This window comes from Petaurus breviceps, unplaced genomic scaffold (assembly GCF_028583685.1).
Source record: "Petaurus breviceps papuanus isolate PSGF00001 unplaced genomic scaffold, PetGlider_PUasm1.0 208, whole genome shotgun sequence".
NCBI lineage: Eukaryota > Metazoa > Chordata > Mammalia > Diprotodontia > Petauridae > Petaurus > Petaurus breviceps.
Window position 1 is genome coordinate 12,120,867 of NW_027185852.1, and position 18,359 is coordinate 12,139,225.

At 44.3% G+C, this 18,359-nt stretch overlaps 1 protein-coding gene across 2 annotated transcripts in view; it reads right to left on the reverse strand.

Annotated features, from left to right (window-relative positions):
• LOC138165270 (EF-hand calcium-binding domain-containing protein 7-like) overlaps positions 1–18,359 on the reverse strand; it is a 56,334-nt gene that overhangs the window by 12,964 nt on the left and 25,011 nt on the right. For both annotated transcript variants that reach the window (XM_069093414.1, XM_069093415.1), the window contains exons 7-9: positions 6,541–6,682; positions 4,075–4,184; positions 313–470 (exon numbers count right to left, since the gene is read on the reverse strand). In XM_069093414.1, the coding sequence (XP_068949515.1) occupies positions 313–470; positions 4,075–4,184; positions 6,541–6,682 (410 nt within the window). The remainder of the gene's footprint in view (positions 1–312; positions 471–4,074; positions 4,185–6,540; positions 6,683–18,359) is intronic.

Sequence of the window (18,359 nt, forward strand, 5' to 3'; positions counted from 1 at the left end):
TCACAAAAAGAGTCATCCAGAGCAGCGTGTAAAAGACACTAGTGCAACTAGAAAGACATGACCCCTAAAGGAGGAAGGGGCATGTGCACATGCAGGATCTGTCCAGAGATGGGGGCAAATGTCTCTGGCTCTGGAGCCAGGCTTCCTGGCAGGCCAGTGGAGAGGCAAGCACGGGGGGAGGGGGGTGTCACAGACTGTCCCACAGGAGGGAAGGCCCACGTGGCAACGCTGGGCACCGCCATGCATGGGCAAGCTGCCTTCTTGGTCGAGTTAACAGAAAGGGGCTACGGTCCTCTTGGAAACCGAGCTTACCTAAATTTCTTTGTAAGAAACAAGTCTCCCTTTTCACCTCTGCACACAAGCTTGGCTTCCTCTGTTATGTGTTTTTTCTCCTTCTTCAGCCAACAGCCAGTTGTGAAAGGAATTAAATAATAAAGTCCTGATCCCAATTCGCCACTCCATCCATACATCTATTCTCAAAAGAATAAAAGGGAACTTTTCAAGTCTTTACAAATATTAACTTGAGGTTTGCTTAAAACCAATATTTACCACTCTTAGGGACCTATGACTCCATAAGATAACAGAATTAGAATTAATTAGACCTTAGAAGTCATGAAGCCCAAGTCCCTCATTTTACATTTGAGGAAACTGGGGCCCAGGCTGGAGAGTGACTTGCCCAAGGACACATAGGAGGGCATAGTGGCAAAGGCAGAATCAAGCCCAGGTCACAGGTTCCTAAGCTTCGTGATTTCATCACTATGGACAGTAAAGACAATGATGACTGAAGGGACAGTTACCAAGAATTGCTATGGCCCAAAGAACAAGCACATCTAGTGGCTGTTGTGTCTGTAGTGCTCTGTTCTCTATCAAGTCCTCTCCACTGGATTCAATGACCTTCATCAGCCCCTCTGGGGAAGGCCTCTCTGATTTTGTCAAGGCTGGTCCTCAGACAACAGACACCCAGATCATAACTGCCCACACTTTTTGGGGGCTTTGTGCTGGAGCTGGGCATTGTGGGGACTGCCTTCAAGATCCCGAGTGAGTCATGCTCAGAACAGGGCGTTGAGTACTCCAGGAGCTATGAGCTACCCCTCACGGCCGGCCTGGAGGTCTTACACGGTGTCTCTAGGAGCTGCATGGGGCTCATGGTCCCAGACAGCCTATGTGTACCTCCCGCAGGTCACTGGCTCTGACCACCTCACCACTGCTCTCCACCGCTGTGAATGACTAAACTGGCATTCTGGTTTGTAGCTTTGTCTCTGGTTCTCTCACTCGACATAGCCTGACTTCTCACAGACAGACCATCTCTTTTTTGAGCCTGGAAAGCTCCCATGATGGTGGTTCCACCAAAAGGTGCAGCTCTTCTCCTCCAGGTTTCCTTCCCCTGGGCCTGAACAGCAAAGCAAGAGCAAGGCTGTGGTTTATTTGTATAGTCAGTTTTTAAACAATCTCAACAAAAGAGGCACTGACCTGCGAGAGGGGAGCTGGGCCTCCAGGGCTCTCCACGGAGCTGAAGGCATCTTCTGAGGGGAAGGGGCTGGGGTCCCCTCACACAGGGAGTCAGTGTTAGGGCCTGGGTTCTGGGGCGGTACAATGGCCAAGCACAGAGCCATCTGTCCTCCACCTGCACTATGAGCCTTACACGTATAATCTCATCTGATGCTCCCTAGCAGCCCTGGAAGGTATTTTACAGCAGAGAAAACTGAAGCAGAAAGACATCAGGTAGTTTGTCAAGAGTCACACAAGTGAGCAGGTGTTTGAGGTCACAGCTGACCTCAGGTCTTCAGGCCAATGTGCTCTCCTCTGAACCACCTACGAAGGCCTGGAGAAGTCGAGTGCTGCCCCATTTGCAGAGCTGAGGTTTCTTCCAGTTTTGTGAGACCATAGATATGTTCTCACACCCAAAATAAAGGAAGCCTGAGTCCTGAGGTAAGCCCTGACTCTGACTCTGCCCAGCCTCTCTCACAGAGACAGTAAGTCCAACATCATTTTAGTGAGGATTCTTATTTTCAGCACTACCAGGGTCATTCAGACAAATAAAGATGGGTCAAGTCTACACAGACGGCAGTTTATGGGCAGCCAGCCATGGAAGAAAAGGCTGGGGGGGGGGAGGGGTGTCACTGTTCCTTGAGCTCTATCTATCTTCCCATGGCTGTCCTCTGTACCCAGTCCTGAATGTCACCATGGAAGGCAAAGAGGGAAAAAAAAACTCAACTTTTACAGTTACTAAACTCTCTTTAAAGAAAGTAATTCTGAAACTGAAACAAAAAAAAAACCCTTTGTAAATATGACAAATTATACCTCCTTCACACAAACAGAAATGTGTATAATAAAAGGGCAAGCAGAATCTCATTCAAACTTTATTACAGGCTTTCTGATAGACTAACATTTTACAGAGAGGCAATCTCATATGAAAGTCATTTTACCTAAAACAAAATGGGAAAAGCTATTGTTTTGGACAATGCTTTATCTGGAACTTAACTTGGTAGTCAGCTCTGAAGAAGAGTTTGGTCAAAACATTAACTTCTGTCATTTAATATTTCCTTGCCTATAACTACACTTGTCTGTTAGGAGGCCTACAATAAAGACTTTTATATAACATTACATCAGGGAAATATTTGTCTGTCGTTGGGCCTATATAAAGATTAAATATGAGACTGCAGTAAGTCCTTGAATAGTATTATTTCTGGTATGTAGCAGATGTATTTTGTAGTTCTCATAAAATAAATGGCCACATTCATGTATCTGCCTCACATATTTGGCCGCTGAGTAAATATATAATTAGAAAAAATCAGAACAATTCTATGGGTAAAACAGAGATTTTGAAAAAACCGTTTTGTCGTATCAATATGTTTTTGAACCCTGCAAATATAAATCAAGCCTCAAAAAGTGAACATAATATTTTTTCTCTGTTTTAGTCAGATAATTGAGAAAAACAGTTGAGCTAACACTTCCAAATTTTTAGATGCTTTCATTTAGAAAAAAATCCACTATTATCAATCATTTTCCCATGAAAACCCTAAACTTTGTCCATGTGAGAATATTCTAGTGCTGCTGCTGTAGTGAACAAGATTCATACTGATTAAAATTTCATAACACAATCTAATATAACAATATTAGATTAGGTCCCTAGGAGACTGAAAGGGCAAAGGCTAAAAAATAAAAAAAGAGGCTCCTGGTTCACGGGATGTTCCACAGAGAATCTTTACTTCTATTCAATAATAATTCATTAAATACCGAGATAGGTCTGGCATGATGCTAAGTCCCTCAACTATGCTAAAAACCATAACTAAAGACATTGCGGGGCTGCTGCCATTGAAGAGGTCACATCAAAAACACGGCGGCGTGTAGGGGAGAGAGAGCCCTGGACTTGGGAGGCAATGCCAGGCAAATCACTGGATCCAAGCCTCAGTTTCTCCAACCGTAGAAGGGGACAGCTACAGTGCCTATCCTACAAGGTGCAGGGCTCCCATGGTACGTGGAGCCCCTTGAGCTCTGGCTCTTACCTCCTCTCCCAGCCCACGTTTCAGGCCAGTTTTCAGAAGCCTCAGTTTCCCTGAAGGCTCAGCTCCAGGGCTGTCTCAGATACAACTCACTAGTGCTATCCCCAGCAAAAGTCATTTTGCATTTATCTATCTGTGTCCTTGATGTTTCCTCCATTAGAACATCAACTCTTTGTGGGAAGCGACTGATTTTTACCTCTCTGAGTGCCTTGCACAGCCCCCTGTATACCATGAGAACTCAATGTTTGCTGAACTGAATTCTGGAGTTTAAGATCTTGGGAGCCATGGATCCAAATCCTCACTTTAACAAGTGAAGAAACTGAGGCACAGGGAGGTCTGTGACTTGTCTATGGCCCCAGATCTGGTCCAAGAGGCACATCTGGAGCCACAGCTCAGGTCTCCTGGCCGTGCTCTTGGGTCTCGCTCAGCCTCTGACAAATTCCCAACGAACAATCTGAGGGTTCGCAGCAGGCACAGAATATGCGCTCTCTGCCTCCCACCGAAGCTTCCCTCACGGCATCCACACGGCATTTTAAACATTAACATTAGAAATGTGAAGAAAAATAGGTACTTCTCTATTCCGTGATTCGGTGAAGCACACAAGCTGTAGATTCGCTTGACCTTCATTTTCCTTGAGAAGATACAAAGCAGTATCCACAGACAACCAAGGAGATAATGATCCTAAAACAAACAAAATCCCTTAAATTCCTGTAAACAACAACAAATGAGCGTTTTTCTCCAGCGGCTGCAAGCTAGCAAACTGGCCCTGATGCCCCCCAACGACATTTTTTTCAACACTCAACCCTGCCCATCCCACCCCGGATTTTCAGACCTAAAAACAGCACTGAAGTAGGCCATGACGCAGGGTGGAAGGAGGCCTGTGGTGACTGTGTCCTCACAGTCTTAAACCAGAGGACGGGCGTCTGTCCGACTTGATCCAGGGCCACAGCCTCACACCTGCTGATGTGAATGGTAAATAAAAGAACAATCCCCCTTCGTTTACAGCCTTAGTGCATGTGACCGTTGTGGATGACAGTCACAATGTGCACAATGACCACCTCACTGTCGCCTCACAAAGACTGGGGACGGAGATATTATTATTTCCATTTAACAGATGGGGAAGTGGGGACAGCCAGAGCTAGCCAGGGCCACCCAGCTTATCAGCATCTGAAGGTGGTTTTGAACGCAGGTCTTCAGGATTCCAGGGCTAGTGCTCTATCCACTGGGCCACCCAGCTGCCATCTTCAATTCTTGTTCAAAATTTCTGAAGAAATAAATTATCTGTTTATCTTAGTTTCTTCATCTGTACAATGGGGATGATGATTCCCAGGGTTGTTATGAGGATCCAAGGAGATAGTGAGGGGTAAGGGCTTAGCCCAGCACGTGGCACACAGTAGGCTTTCTATATGGTATTTTCCATCAGCAGCTCTGCTGGGTTTAAACTCCATGGAACAAGATGCACTGAAGTCCTCCCCACCCCCTTCCCAGCTTCCTTCTGTGTGTTGTCTCCCTCTCCACTAAACTGTAAGCTCCTTGAGGGCAGGGATTTGCCTTTCTTTTTTTAATTGTATTCCCAGAACTTAGCACACTGCCTGGCTTAATAAATGTTTAATGAATTACTGAATATAAGTGCTCATTATTAGTGCTATTTATTATTATTTTTGTTAAATAAATTCATATCCTATGATTAAAAATAAACTCCATAAAAATAAAGAGTACTGGAAACTAGTCATAGTTCCCAAAAGGGAATCTTCTCTGTCTCTATATTGTAGGGAGAGGGGACAGTAGCAGCTGAAGGACCAAAACTGTAAGTTATCACAGAACACTCAAATGGTGAAATATTTTTGCTGCGAAGCCTGAGAGTGACTATCTTTAGAATTTCCACTTTGGGTCCAAGGTTGGGAGGAAATGTGCATATCACATAAGACTGTTGGTGCAGGAGACAGCAAGGCCAAGTCCTGCCTTTGACATCCAATATCAGGGGAACCTGGGTAAGGCGTGCCACTGCTCAGGAGCCCAGACAACTCTCTGAGACTAGAGAGGACAGGAGTTACAGAAGAGATGCAGTTCTGCAATAATGGAGAGTTTCTATACTATGTGGATATGTTTTTTAAAGGATTTTTCTCATTGCAATACTACGTACATACATGTATAACATCTATAATACATGGTATATATACATAGCATCACAACTGGAAAATCCTTAAAACAGAAATGTTTGCATACCAAGCTGCTGAAAGACTCATCAAAAGAAATGAAGAAGCAAGGCACAGCACGTGTTATTTAACAACAACCTCTGTTTGTGCATAACAATGGAGCAGGACCATTTATGGCTGAAATGACTGAAGAAAAGACATTTAAATCAATCTGACATCAGACCTTCGGAGTCAGAAATGCTGGTAATTTCATTGCTCTGTGGTCACTTGAGCTTTGAAGAAGCATCTTGTCCCATATTTATCATCCCAGAAGCATCGAACTTAAGGGAAGAGCAGGATTTTCAATGCTTTTACAAGACCTTTTTTCAAGCTTATTAAAACAAAAAGAAAATGAGGGTCAGAAATAGAAAATCTAGGGGCAGCTAGGTGGCACAGTGAATAAAGCACTGGCCCTGGAGTCAGGAGGACCTGAATTCAAATCCAGCCTCAGACACTTAACACTTACTAGCTGCATGACCTTGGGCAGGTCACTTAACCCCAATTGCCCTGCCTTCTACCCTCCAAAAAAAGAGAAAGAAATAGAAAATCTAAAAATTAGTGCACTGATTAACTAGTTTTACATTATATACTAACAAAAGGCATCAGAGCTTTCCTTGCTTTTATAGATTAAAAAATCTTAAAGTCCCCTATCTTAACAAGATACCTAAAGCAATTCTATTATTGGTAACAAGCCTTTGGAACTTCAAACTCTCATACACTCTCACTACTATGGCAAGTCATTTCTTCTTGAAATGGGAACATGGAAATCTCCTACAGACACTTGTAGTGATGACATCTGTTCACCAACTTTCTAAAAGAAAAGACAGAAACTACAAACTTGCCTTCTTCTTGACTCAGATTCAGCGGTCTAATAGTAAGGTAAACAGCGGTCCTCTGGGCTAAGTGGATCTTGTACTGGTGACTAACAATCTCACCATTTTCTTCCAAGAAGAAACAGCCCTTTGACTGTGCACACTGCCATTCCTGAAAATGAGAAAAGAAGGAACACTTGAGCCAGATCCTGGAGGATAGGCAGAATTCAGAGGGATGGAAGTGTGTGGCAATGAGAGAGGGAACAGCATTAACAAAAATCCTTGAGTCCGAGGAGACACAGGAAGTTTGGGAGAAAATTAAAAAAAAAAAAGAGCAGTCTCCCTAGAACATAAGCTTCATGCCCAGGTGGGGACCCTCCTGGCAGGATGTGAATGTCTGATTTAGGAGTATAGGGTTGGCCTTATAGTTGGTTCTTATAAATCACATGAGTTTTTTGAGAAGAAAATGTCAGAGATAAAGCAGTGACAGAGGAGACTTCACTGGGGAGAACAAGAGGAAGCCTGCTGAGGCTGGTACAGGATGGATCAGAAAGGGAAGAAGGATAGAGGGAGGAAGCACCTGAGACCATTGCAAGAGTCTGGCTAGGAGAAGCCACGGGCTGTTGTCACAAGAGGAACAGGAGGAAGGAATGGACATGGGCCACCGAGAGAAGACCTGGGAGAACCTGACGACTGGCTATGGGGAAAAAGGAAAGGAAACAGTAAAAATGATCTGGAGAAGTCAAACTAACTAGAAGGTCATGTTCTTGATAGGATTTTTGCCCCTTTTAATTCAGAACAAAGGCTTCTCCAACATGAAGACAAGACCACGGACACGAGCAAAAAAAACCAAAACAGCCAGCTTGCTGTTCCAGAGTAATGTGGAATTACGGGGTGAAGACAAATGAACAGACAAAAGCCTTGGATTCAGCACATTTCCAAGTCATATGTCTATTTGGGTCTCTAGGACTAGAAGAGTCCGAAGGCTTTACAGTTGGCTTCATAAAGGCCATTTCTTGCAAAAATGTTCTACGGGAGTATTTGCATAACAGCTTTCTAATGATCTTCTAATATTTGCTGAGAAAGGTGGATAATAGATCTATCACAATAACCATGAAAACATATTTAACCCAATGTGGTTATTTACTTTGGTCCTGATAAAGGAAGAGAAGATATCACATAGTTGAAGCTAACTTCACCTTCAAATCATTATCTTTCTATCCTATGTTTAAAAAGAAATTCATTAGAAAATTTTGAATAAAATTTTAAGAATTCTGCAGCGCCTCTGTTTGCCTGAAAAGAGCTGAATTTTAAAATGAGCAGGTGGAAGGTTTACTGTCAGTTACTGACAGTTTTCAGTCATCTATATAGGAAAATTCATGGTTTAAATACTTAGAAATTAAATAACAGAGAGAATTCAGGGGTAATTTTATTTAAAGTTCTTAGTATCATGTTCCAGAGCTGCAAGGGACCACAGAGGCCACCTTGCCCAAGCCTTTCATTTCAGAGAGACCCAGGGAGGTCACCCCACAGTTCAAGAAGTGTTGCATGTAGAATATGCTCTTTCCCCGATTGCCCAAGTACCCACAACATCCTGCTCCCGATACCAGGTAGGACTACAAAGTAATGAGTACCTTTTCCCATAAGCCATAGAAAGAAACCAGTCTCATTACTTCATAGCCAGATCTTGTGAAAAAGGAAGTCCTTATCTTTCAAAATTTTCTCCAAAGAACTCAAAACATTTGGATATATTATTTTAGCAATTTTGCAACATTCCTATGAGTCAGGGAAAGAGAGAATATTAATCACTTTAATTAAAAAACTAACATAAACACAGGTTGAAAGAGTTCAAAGGTTCATAATAAGGTGGGGGAGAAATTAGGACTACGTTCCAACACCCCTAGAAAAGTCCTATTTCCATTTTCAAAGGAAAGTAGAGTTAGGGAACATAACTTTAACAAATTCCAACAAGGTTCTAGAACACCAGGAGACCAAAGGCTCAAGCACAAAGTTCAAGGTAAACGATTAAAGACAAAGAAGAGTGCATCATGATTTCCAGGGGCTCCCTCCTGGACTGGAACACAAAGATACTGACACATGATGGCCCCATCTGCCCTTTGGGGGTGATGACTGATAAAGCAGAGAAGGACAGATACAATCATCTGTCTACACAAACGTGTTCTAGCAGGTCTTGTCTCCAAGAGGAACACGTTTCCAAATGGAGAAGTGACTGCATCTTTCTCCCTCTACTTTATCTATCATCATCAACTAAAGGCAAATGTCCTAAAATATAACTGAAAATCTTAATTAGCTTTTATATGTAATTATGCTGTCTACAGTCTCTTTCATAAAGGTTTACTTCTCTGTGAATTTGCAGACCACTTTGAGACTCACATGGTTTTCTATTGAAAACTAATCATGTTACCTCTGAGATCAGATATAAATTTAACTAATATATTTGTGACTAAGAGAACCACAGTGGTATAGGGAATAGAGCTGTCTGAAGTTGGGAAGATTGGGTCAAGGTTCACCTCGGACACACTGGCTATGTGACCCTAGCCCAGACACTTAACCTCTCTGTGCCAGCCAAGCTGGCCTGACAGGGAATCTCCTCATCCAGGGCAAGCCATACACTTACGTACTTACATGTACAGGCGCTCTCTCTTTCCCCAGTGATGGCAGTTACGGGTTGTGACTTGTGCCTCACGTGGCCCTTGGTTTCTGCCATGTGAATTGTTCTCTTCTGCATTAAAGGCATTGGTAATGCTTATTTGTGGATGGGTTATATTCTCCCTGCTGAATAGGAAGCCACACGAAGGCAGGCACTGAGTACTACCCCTCTGTCTCCACTAGGGCCTGGCACAGAGGCCAGTACATAGTAGGAGTTTAACAATACAGCCAAACACGGCCATTTCACAGTGCGACCGCTGAACCCCAGTGCAGATAATGGCTTATGCACTGTCACTGCTGCTTGGACCCACCACAGCAAGCTGGGCTACAGTGCAAAGCCCTGTGTCTGTGGGCCCTGGCTAGGCTAGATGGCCCCCAGGGCTCTCGGAGAAGCCTGAGGACTGGCTCCACAGCTGGCGTGCCCCGAACTAGACTCAGCGCCTCCCTCCTGAGCCCCCCAACTTGCCTGTTCCTATGGAGAGTCCCTGGGTTCACAACCTTACCCCACATCTCTCCTCAGCTGCCAGATCCTGTCACTGCTGCCTCCACACAGTCACTCGCCTCAGTGCTCGGGGCCTCATCACCTCCTGCCCAGACTACCATGAAGGCCTCCTGGCCACTCTCCTTGTCTCCTGCAGACTTCCTACACAAATGCAGGTCTGGCTACATCACTCCCCCCCCTTGCCAAACCCCACTGGCTGCAGGCTGCCTCTAAGGTCCCCAGGCCAACCTTCCGAAGCCTCCCTGGCCCCCCATCTCTGAACCCGGGTCATTTATCGCTACCCTCCCTGGGCCTCTCCGGCACAGCCAAACCCCCGCTCTCCCTTGGGCTGTGGCCCTGACTGCAGCACGCTGTCCTTCCTCACCTCTTCCTAGAATCCCTTCCAATAATGTATGAGCCACCACAAAAAGCCTCTTCTGCACCTCCATGGGCAACCTGATCCTTTTATGAAATATCTTTTGTCTGAACTTTTCATGGAATGTTGTTTCCCTTGATAGAAGGCAAGCTCCATAAGAGAAGAGACTATCTTATTTTTGTCTTTATTCCCCTAGTACCTGAGAAAACGGACAGTCCACAGCAATCATCTGATATATGCTTATTGAGTCAATCACCCAGACCACAAGCAGGTGGGAGAGAGGACAGAGCTCTGGTCTTGGCATCAGGAAGCCTGAGCTGAATCTTCTCTACGACTCTGGCTGTGTGATCCTGGACAAATCACCTGAGTGCTCCGTGCCTCCGTTTCCTCACCTGTAAGATGGGGACAATAACAGTGCCTACTTCACAGGGTGGCAGGGAGTTTAAAGGGCTTTTCAAGCTTAAGGTGTAATATAAACATTAGCTCTCATCACCATCACTGCTATCGAGCTCCTACTATGTGCTAAGTACACTGGGGATAAAATACAAAAACGAAACACTCTTTCCTCCCGAGGGGTGGATGTTACAGTTCAGATGATGAGAACATATCAAGTACATACAGAATCAATATAAAGAAAATAAATACCAAATAGTTTGCTATGGCCTTGTTTAGCAGGAAGGGCAGCTGTCTTGGATTCCTGCAGAAGGTCGTGTTCGAGCTGTGTCTAAAAGCAAGAGAGGGTATCTCTGAAGCAGTGGGGAGGAGGAAGAGGATTCAGGCAGGGTGATGGCCAGGGGCAAGGGGTGAAGACGCGAGGTGAAATGCCATGGAGGAGGAAACAGACAGTCTGGCTTTATTGCGTAGTATGGGAGAGGCTGCTGGAAACACAGACTGGGGCCAGACTGAAAGCTACCCAGAGCAGCTTCTGTCTTATTCTAGAGTCAACAGGGAGTCCTAGGGGCTGGCTGAGTTCAAAGGGAGAGAGTCAGACGGACACTCAAGAGCAATCCTCCTGGAAACAGAGTGGAAAAGGTGCTGGAGAAGAGACTTGAGACAGGGAACCCAATGAGGCGGTTACTGGAATAATCTAACAGGGAGATGTGGGGGCCTGAACTAAGGAGGCCGGTATGTGAGCAGTGGAGAGAGGCGATGGATGCAGGTGAGAGACGGTGAGTCATCCAGGACAGTGCCGAGAGTGAGAGCCTGGTGCCTTCCACAGAAATGTTCTAAGTCTGAAAGAGTGCAGGGCTCTGCGGGAAAGATAATGAGCTCAATTTTGGACATGCTGAGTGTGACAGGTCTCCAGCAAACACTGCTTGAAATGTCTGACACCTGGTGATGTCAGGCTTAAGTTCAAGAGAAGACTGGGGCTGGAGAGAGTGAGTAGTGAGCAGTCAGCACAGAGATGAATGTTAAACCCAGGACAATGATTAGGTCTCCAAGAGGGACGGTGTAGAGAGAAAAGAGAAAAGAGCCTGGGTCAGAACCTTGGGGACAAGCCACATTTAGAGGGTGTGATATGGAAAATAGGATAATGACAGCTCGGGAAACTGGAGACCATCTTAGTTCTGTCAGGGACCTGCAGGGTTTCAGGAGAACAGCCCTGAACAAAGACGTCCTAGGAGGAATGGTGGGACAGGCAGGAAGAGGACCTAGAGGTGACAGAGGATGCCAGAAGAAAGGGTGGCCGACAGCATCCCATATAGCAAACAGGTGGAGAAGGAAGGAAAAGACTCCTCGACTGGCAATGACTAGCTGTTGGTAACTCTGGAGAGAGCTGGTTCGTTGAGTAAGAAGGATGTCATCCAATCTACAAAGGCCTGGGGAGGAAGAGGAGGTGAGCACAGCAGCTTCTTCAGCAAGCTTGTCTGAGAAAGGAGGGAGAAGAAAAAGGCAGCACACCAGGAGACTTGGGAGTATCTGAGGGCAGTTGGAAAGGACCCAGGAGGTGACTGAGGGGGCAAGCAGATCGGTGGCACATGAAGAGAGGCTAGCTTCAGCAAAGAGAAGAGACGCCTCATCGTCAGAGACTGGGGGAGGAAGAGAGAGAGCCCTGGGGATGACAGCAAGGCGTTCTGGGAGGGAGAGATCGTGAGTAAAGGGGGCCGATCTAGAATGGCCTCCATGATCTCAATAAGGTAAGAAGTCTCAGAGGGAGGTGGAGAGAGGCGGGGAGATTGAGGAGCAAAGAGAACATTTTAAAGGGTTTCTGGAAAGAATGAAATGAGGTATCCAATGAGGGAAGAATAAAAAGACTAGCTCAGTGCAGAGGGCCTGGCTGAGGTGGAATAATGGGAATTTATAATGCAAGTAATCAGCGTCCTAGGAGGATGAGGAAGGAGGCTGGGAGTGAGCCAGGACTAAAATGCGGTCAGGGATGAGCAGTAAAAGGATGAAGGGGGACAGATTCAAAAGCAGAGGACAGAGTAGAACCAAAATGGCTAACTATGGGGTACAGATTTAGAAGGGGAAAGTGAGGTCACAAGAGGCACAATGGTCCCAGAAAGGGACTCTAAGGAGTGAAGGGACTGGAGCCTGAGGAGAATCATGAATAATTTGGGAAGGGGAGGTATGGCCTGATAAAAGGATGACAGAGCTTCTAACTAAGGAAGTAGGGTACTTGTGAGTAATGGAGAAATCAGGTAACTACTAACATAGCCAGACTGTGCTCCTGGACTACAGGCCCCTGACAAAGAGATGTCACCCGTTTCTTCCAGTCCCTGTTCTCCTAATTTCCCTCTAGAAAACCCTCCTTTGGAGTCTAAAAACCTCTCAGCTGGGCAAAACTTGGTGATTTTTTCTTGGTAGGGGGAAACAGATAGCAGGGCTGCTGGTGTCCATTGGATCTTCTTGATGTCCAATGTTCTTCTGAAAACATTTCCTAGGTAAGTCTCCCATAAGTAATTTCAGGTACTTTGTCATTTGATACTAAGCAATTATCAGTAGGTACATCAGGCTTACACACAAAAAGAAGAAAATTTCTTACAGTCTATTTCAATTCTTGAATCTAAATCATATTTTAATAAGCATTTGAGATTTTTTCTTTAAAAAAACTGCAGCAAAATACTAAGATGCCATTCTTGAGAAACTATATAACATTAAATTATAGTTCTGTAGTAGGATTATGTAGAGGGGCTTGTCAAAGGATTTCTCTACTGCTGCATACATGTGTAGTTATTTTCATGGTGGCATTTTTACAAACACACCATAATAATGTAATATCTGAGGACTGAATAGCCCATGAAATGATGTTTCTTGTTCCTTTGAGTGGAGGACACCTCTTTGCCTTCCCAAAGAGCCCCTGTGAACTATCCTTTCATTTAGCTACGAGCTCCTTCTTCTGGTTTCATTTATAGAAAAACAAATGGCAATGTTACTCACCTCCACACAGAGAGATGACGGACTCAGCGTGCAGAGGGAGGGACAGATACGGACGTATCTGTATGTGTGCATGTGTGCACGTATGGACTGTGGGAATTTGTTTTGCTTAATTACATGTTTGTAACAGGTTTTGTTTTTCTTGCTTTCTCAAACAGGACAAAGGGGCAGAGGGAAGGAAAGGGTTCAGAACCGAAAACCAGAAGAACAAGATGTCAGGAATGATATAGTTCGGCTGCTCCAGAAACATGCCCACGCCCTGGTCAGTGACCGAGGATCTCACATTATGGTGCCAACAGTCCAGCGAAGGCTTATTGATGTGATAACGCCCTGTGGTTTTTCACCCCCTCTGCTACCATCCTTAAGGGAAGCAGAAAGCTGCTGGAGAGAACTAAGGGCCAAGGCTGAGCAAACTCATCACCAGGTGACAAGGATGTGTCTCTCCAGAGTCAGGATATTGGTTCTTGGCAAAAACACTTGATCTGTTGCTGGGGCAAAACTTGAAGACTTTCCAGCATGGAGTGACTTGTTAAGAATGTCTACCCTGCTGGCAGAGTTTTCAAGAACTCAGGGCCACCACCACGCCGCAATGAATCACTGGAGTACTGGTGAATTCACCAGAGCACTCTGAAGCATGGAGATGCCAGCGCAATGGTGGGAAAAGTGAAGATGGCCAGAAATATACAGAAAATCTTGGTTTAGGAAAAAGGAACGAGAGAAGATAAAGACAACAATGAAACTTATGCCTTTATATCATGAGCACTTTTTTTTTTTTTGCTTTTTGGAGGGCAGCTGGGGTTAAGTGACTTGTCCAAGGTCACACGGCTAGGACGTGTGTTGTGTCTGAGGCTGGATGTGAACTCAGGTCCTCCTGACTCCAGGGCCAGTGCTCCATTCACTGCACCACCTCGCCACCCCATATCATGAGTACTTTTGAGAAAAAAACACAACAGTGGATATGGCAAACAGTAAAGAACACCACAAAAATGGAACAGATGATGTTTTTTTTTTAAAGCAATCAGGGTTAAGTAACTTGCTCAAGGTTACATGGCCAGGTGTTTCTGGGTGTGGTGCTAAGTATCTGAGCCCGAATTCGATCCCCAGGTCATCCCGACACTGGAGCCGGTGCTCGTACTCGCTGTGCTACCTGGCTGCCCCGGAACGGATGATGTTTTGATAGACTGGAAAGGACTTGTTATTGATGTGGGAGCTGGCGTCTATCTACAGACCCCCTTTAGATCCATTAGAGCTGAGATCACATTTAATGGGAGGAAAAAGAACAATAAAGAGAAAAAGGTGTGCAATGCAATTGAAGCAACTTCACCCTGAACTGTTTAAAGCAGTAACTGACAATCAAAGATGGGAAAAGATCACAGAAATCAGATCGACATGGCCCACGAGAATTTCGTCTAGCAGTTTAAACTCATATAAATTCACTGCCACAACAAGGGAACCCAGAAGCACCTTATTTAGCAAGCATCTTTACATGTCAATCAGAGAGATATAGCTACCATAGGGAATACTATTATTAGAATATAAACTTGCTTGTAAAATATTATAAAGAAGGATGACAGACAATCATGAGCAGAAAGATCTCATAAAGCAGGGAGAAGCAGTGAAGATAAAACCAGTTTAAAGAACACAGAGCACAGTATGAAACCATACAAAGCCCTCCTAAGGGGAAGCAGAGGATGAGAATGTAAGACAACAACGATAAAAACGGAAAGGATTTGTAAAGCGGATTATCACAACCCACATTCTCCACCAAGAGCAGTGGAATCATCGCACTAGGACACTGGCCCAGTGCTGTCTCAAATACGTGTAGAAAAGGGTCCCACCCCTGATGCTTCCCACCTGTGCAGCCTTGGGAGGGTCACTTAACCGAGATGGGCCCACACTCCTCATCCAGGAAACGAGAGGCCAGGGAAGACAGCCACAGAGCGAGGCGTCTCTAAGCCTGTAAACTGAAGAGCCACAGGTATACATCGGGAGGTAGCTTCCTTACACAGAGAAAAACGCAGGTCTGAACCAACAAGGAAAGTCTCGTGGAGCTGCTAGTGAAAGTGTTGTCAAACCCATTTTACAAAGGGAGACACGGAGGCCAAAGGAACCTAGGGCCCGGGATCTTTCCAACAGTCTACCTCAGCAAAGGTAGATTTAGTGGCCAGTACAGGTCCTTCATTTCGTGTTAAGATCATGGCTATGATTACTTAAAAAAAATATACATTTTAATGCTATCTTCTGTTCCTCACATCACCATAGTTATCCCAGGCAGCCTTCTCTCTCCACCCTTCCAAAGAATTCTCGCATATGACAAAAGAGGAAAAAAAAGCTGACCAATACACCGAAGCAGCTCCATTTTCATTCAGGGGTACAAGAAAGAAGAAGATTTTCAATGTGCTTTGGGGTATTTCTGGAGACAACAGACTACATGGAAAATGTCCTCTACAAACTTTGATTTGGAGTGGCCTGTAAATAATCCTGTGTCACATCCCAGTGTTTAGTAGGGACCTGTAGTCTGAGGCCTGTAATGGAAATGCAAATTTAAAGATCTTCCCTGCCCCTAGGCTAAAGTGCACCTGAAGCCTGGGGTGGGAGGCTTGTTTTTCAGTAGATACTTCTTGATTGGCCAGTGAGTCAATAAGGTTGTTACATTCTCTGAGCCAGGAGAAGGCTATATAAGCCCTGATGTGTAGCTTTGTTTTGGGACTCACTTTGAGAAGTGTTCTGTGATTTGATCTGAATTCTGGGAAGCCGTTGTTGAGAGTCCCCCGGCTTTGAAAAACCCAGATGTGGAAACCCAGATGTTGACTGGGTATGGATGTAATGGTTGGACAGTTTGGAAAGCTGTCTACTTGATCTGTTAATGTCTTGATAATTCTGTCTGTATATTTTGAAGTTTGGGGTGCTGACCTTTTTCCCCTGAACAAGGTAAACGATATATGTCTGACTGATTAAAGTAAGCTTGTTAGCCCATTTTGAGTTGCTTTCCTTTAACAAAGCAGATCCAAGAACCTGTATGGGCAGCAAACCCTGAGGACACGCTTGGGGTGCTTGCTGCTACAGGCCCTGGCTTACAATTCTTGCTCAGCTGCTTAAAAGGCATGACCATGACCACTTCATCATCTGTAAAGTGAGAACCACCATACGTGATATTCTTAACTCAGGGTATTGGGAGGATCAAATGAAAAAACATATGGAAAGTACTGTGTAAACTTTAAAGCCCCATCCAAATGTCAGCTATGATTTCCATCCAATGGCAATAAGACTCTTTTCCGAAATCCAAATTTAGATGAAAGGTTAGGAATCCTTAAGAACGTAAGGAGGACCTCTCCTCCTCATCTCTTTTAGAAGAGAGGGGTTCTGGCCCCTTAGGAGCGCCACAGGGCACAGTGGGCTGGCCTAGACCCGGACTGGAGCTCCAACTTAGCCTTTGCCCCTTTCTAGTTGTGTGACCCTAGGCAAGTCACTCTACCTCTGTCTGTAAAAGGGAAACCCATCTTTAGGGATGTTGTAAGGATAGAGTGATGAAATATTTGTAGCTATGGGTGTGGATATGGGTGCGTCGGATGTCAGACTTTTTCAGGGGGTGGTTAGTTTTGCTGGTTTTGTTTTTACTCTTTGCTAAGAGGGATGGCTCTTGGGGAGGGAAGAGATACACAGTGGAAATGTTGCCGAGCAGAAAGTGCAGACAGATCTGAGAGGTCTCACAGGAAGCTTGAGTTAGTGCTGTCAGAGAAGGGTGGCAAAGGGCCGCAATCTCAGCCTGGAGGGAGACATGGGGCAGAGAAATATCAACCACTTTTCAAAGGAATTCCAAGGCTGCTGCATGTAGACAGTCTCAGAGGCCACTGAAGTGGATTCTGATGGTGCAGCATTATAATGTGTGGTCAAGCTTCAGCATCTTTGCAGCAAGATAAAATTGAGAAATAAATTAAATGATCCAATGGAAAATTAACAATGCAAATATATTTTTGAGTCTCAAATTGTAGAGCTTGTATAATTCTATATAAAATGTATAATTCTGTATAAAAGTTCTCATCAATTTGTTGCCTATTTCAACTGAATGAGAATAATGGAGTCTAATTCTGGATTGAACAATGAGCCAGAGTGTTACAGCAAATAAACTGGGATGAGGTTGAGTAAGACTTTTTTGTCTCAGTGTTAATAGTAAGAAATTTATATATTTTTTAATATATTTTATTTTTAATCAAAATGGAAGAAAAAAAGAGTAGCTTGTTTTTCCTTAGAGAGGGCATAAGGTGGTGCTATACACTATCAAATCAGGTGAATTATGTAAACCTAAAAAGAAACATTATGTTATTATTTATAAAATACAAATATGTTGTTGGTCATAATTTAGAAGGCAACTGGAAAAGAACAAATTATGAAAACAGCAAGCTTGACATTTTAAATTACCAATATGTTTAAAGGTATCAATGAGAATCATTTTTTAACATTAGTAAAAAAGATTGCTCTTCTGGAAATCAAATTTACTTCAATGATCAGAAAAGTAAAAGGATGGAACAAGGGCTAGACATATTAATATGTACTCTGGATTTAAGAAGGGCACACAGCCAGAAGCTGTCTGTAAGTCCATGAGACAACTCCTTGAAGAACTTGTGAATTTAAAAAGAAGAAAGAAAAGAGCTGGACATGTTTCTTCCCAGAGCTCAGGCATAGTAGGAAGAAGTGGGTTGGGAGTCAGAAGATCTGGTATTAAGCAGCAAGCTCCCTGTGTGCCCTCTGTAACTCAGTTAACCCCACTGGGCCTCAGTTTCGTCACATCTAAGTACAAGGGACGTGATAACAATACTAAGGTCCCTCCCAGCTCAAAGTTCTCTGGGAAAATTAGCATATTCTTTTACCTACTTGGCAGGCAAAAGATTCCAGTATAAAGATTCTCAATTGCCCTGTTCACAAAGGAATTCCACCTGCTAACTG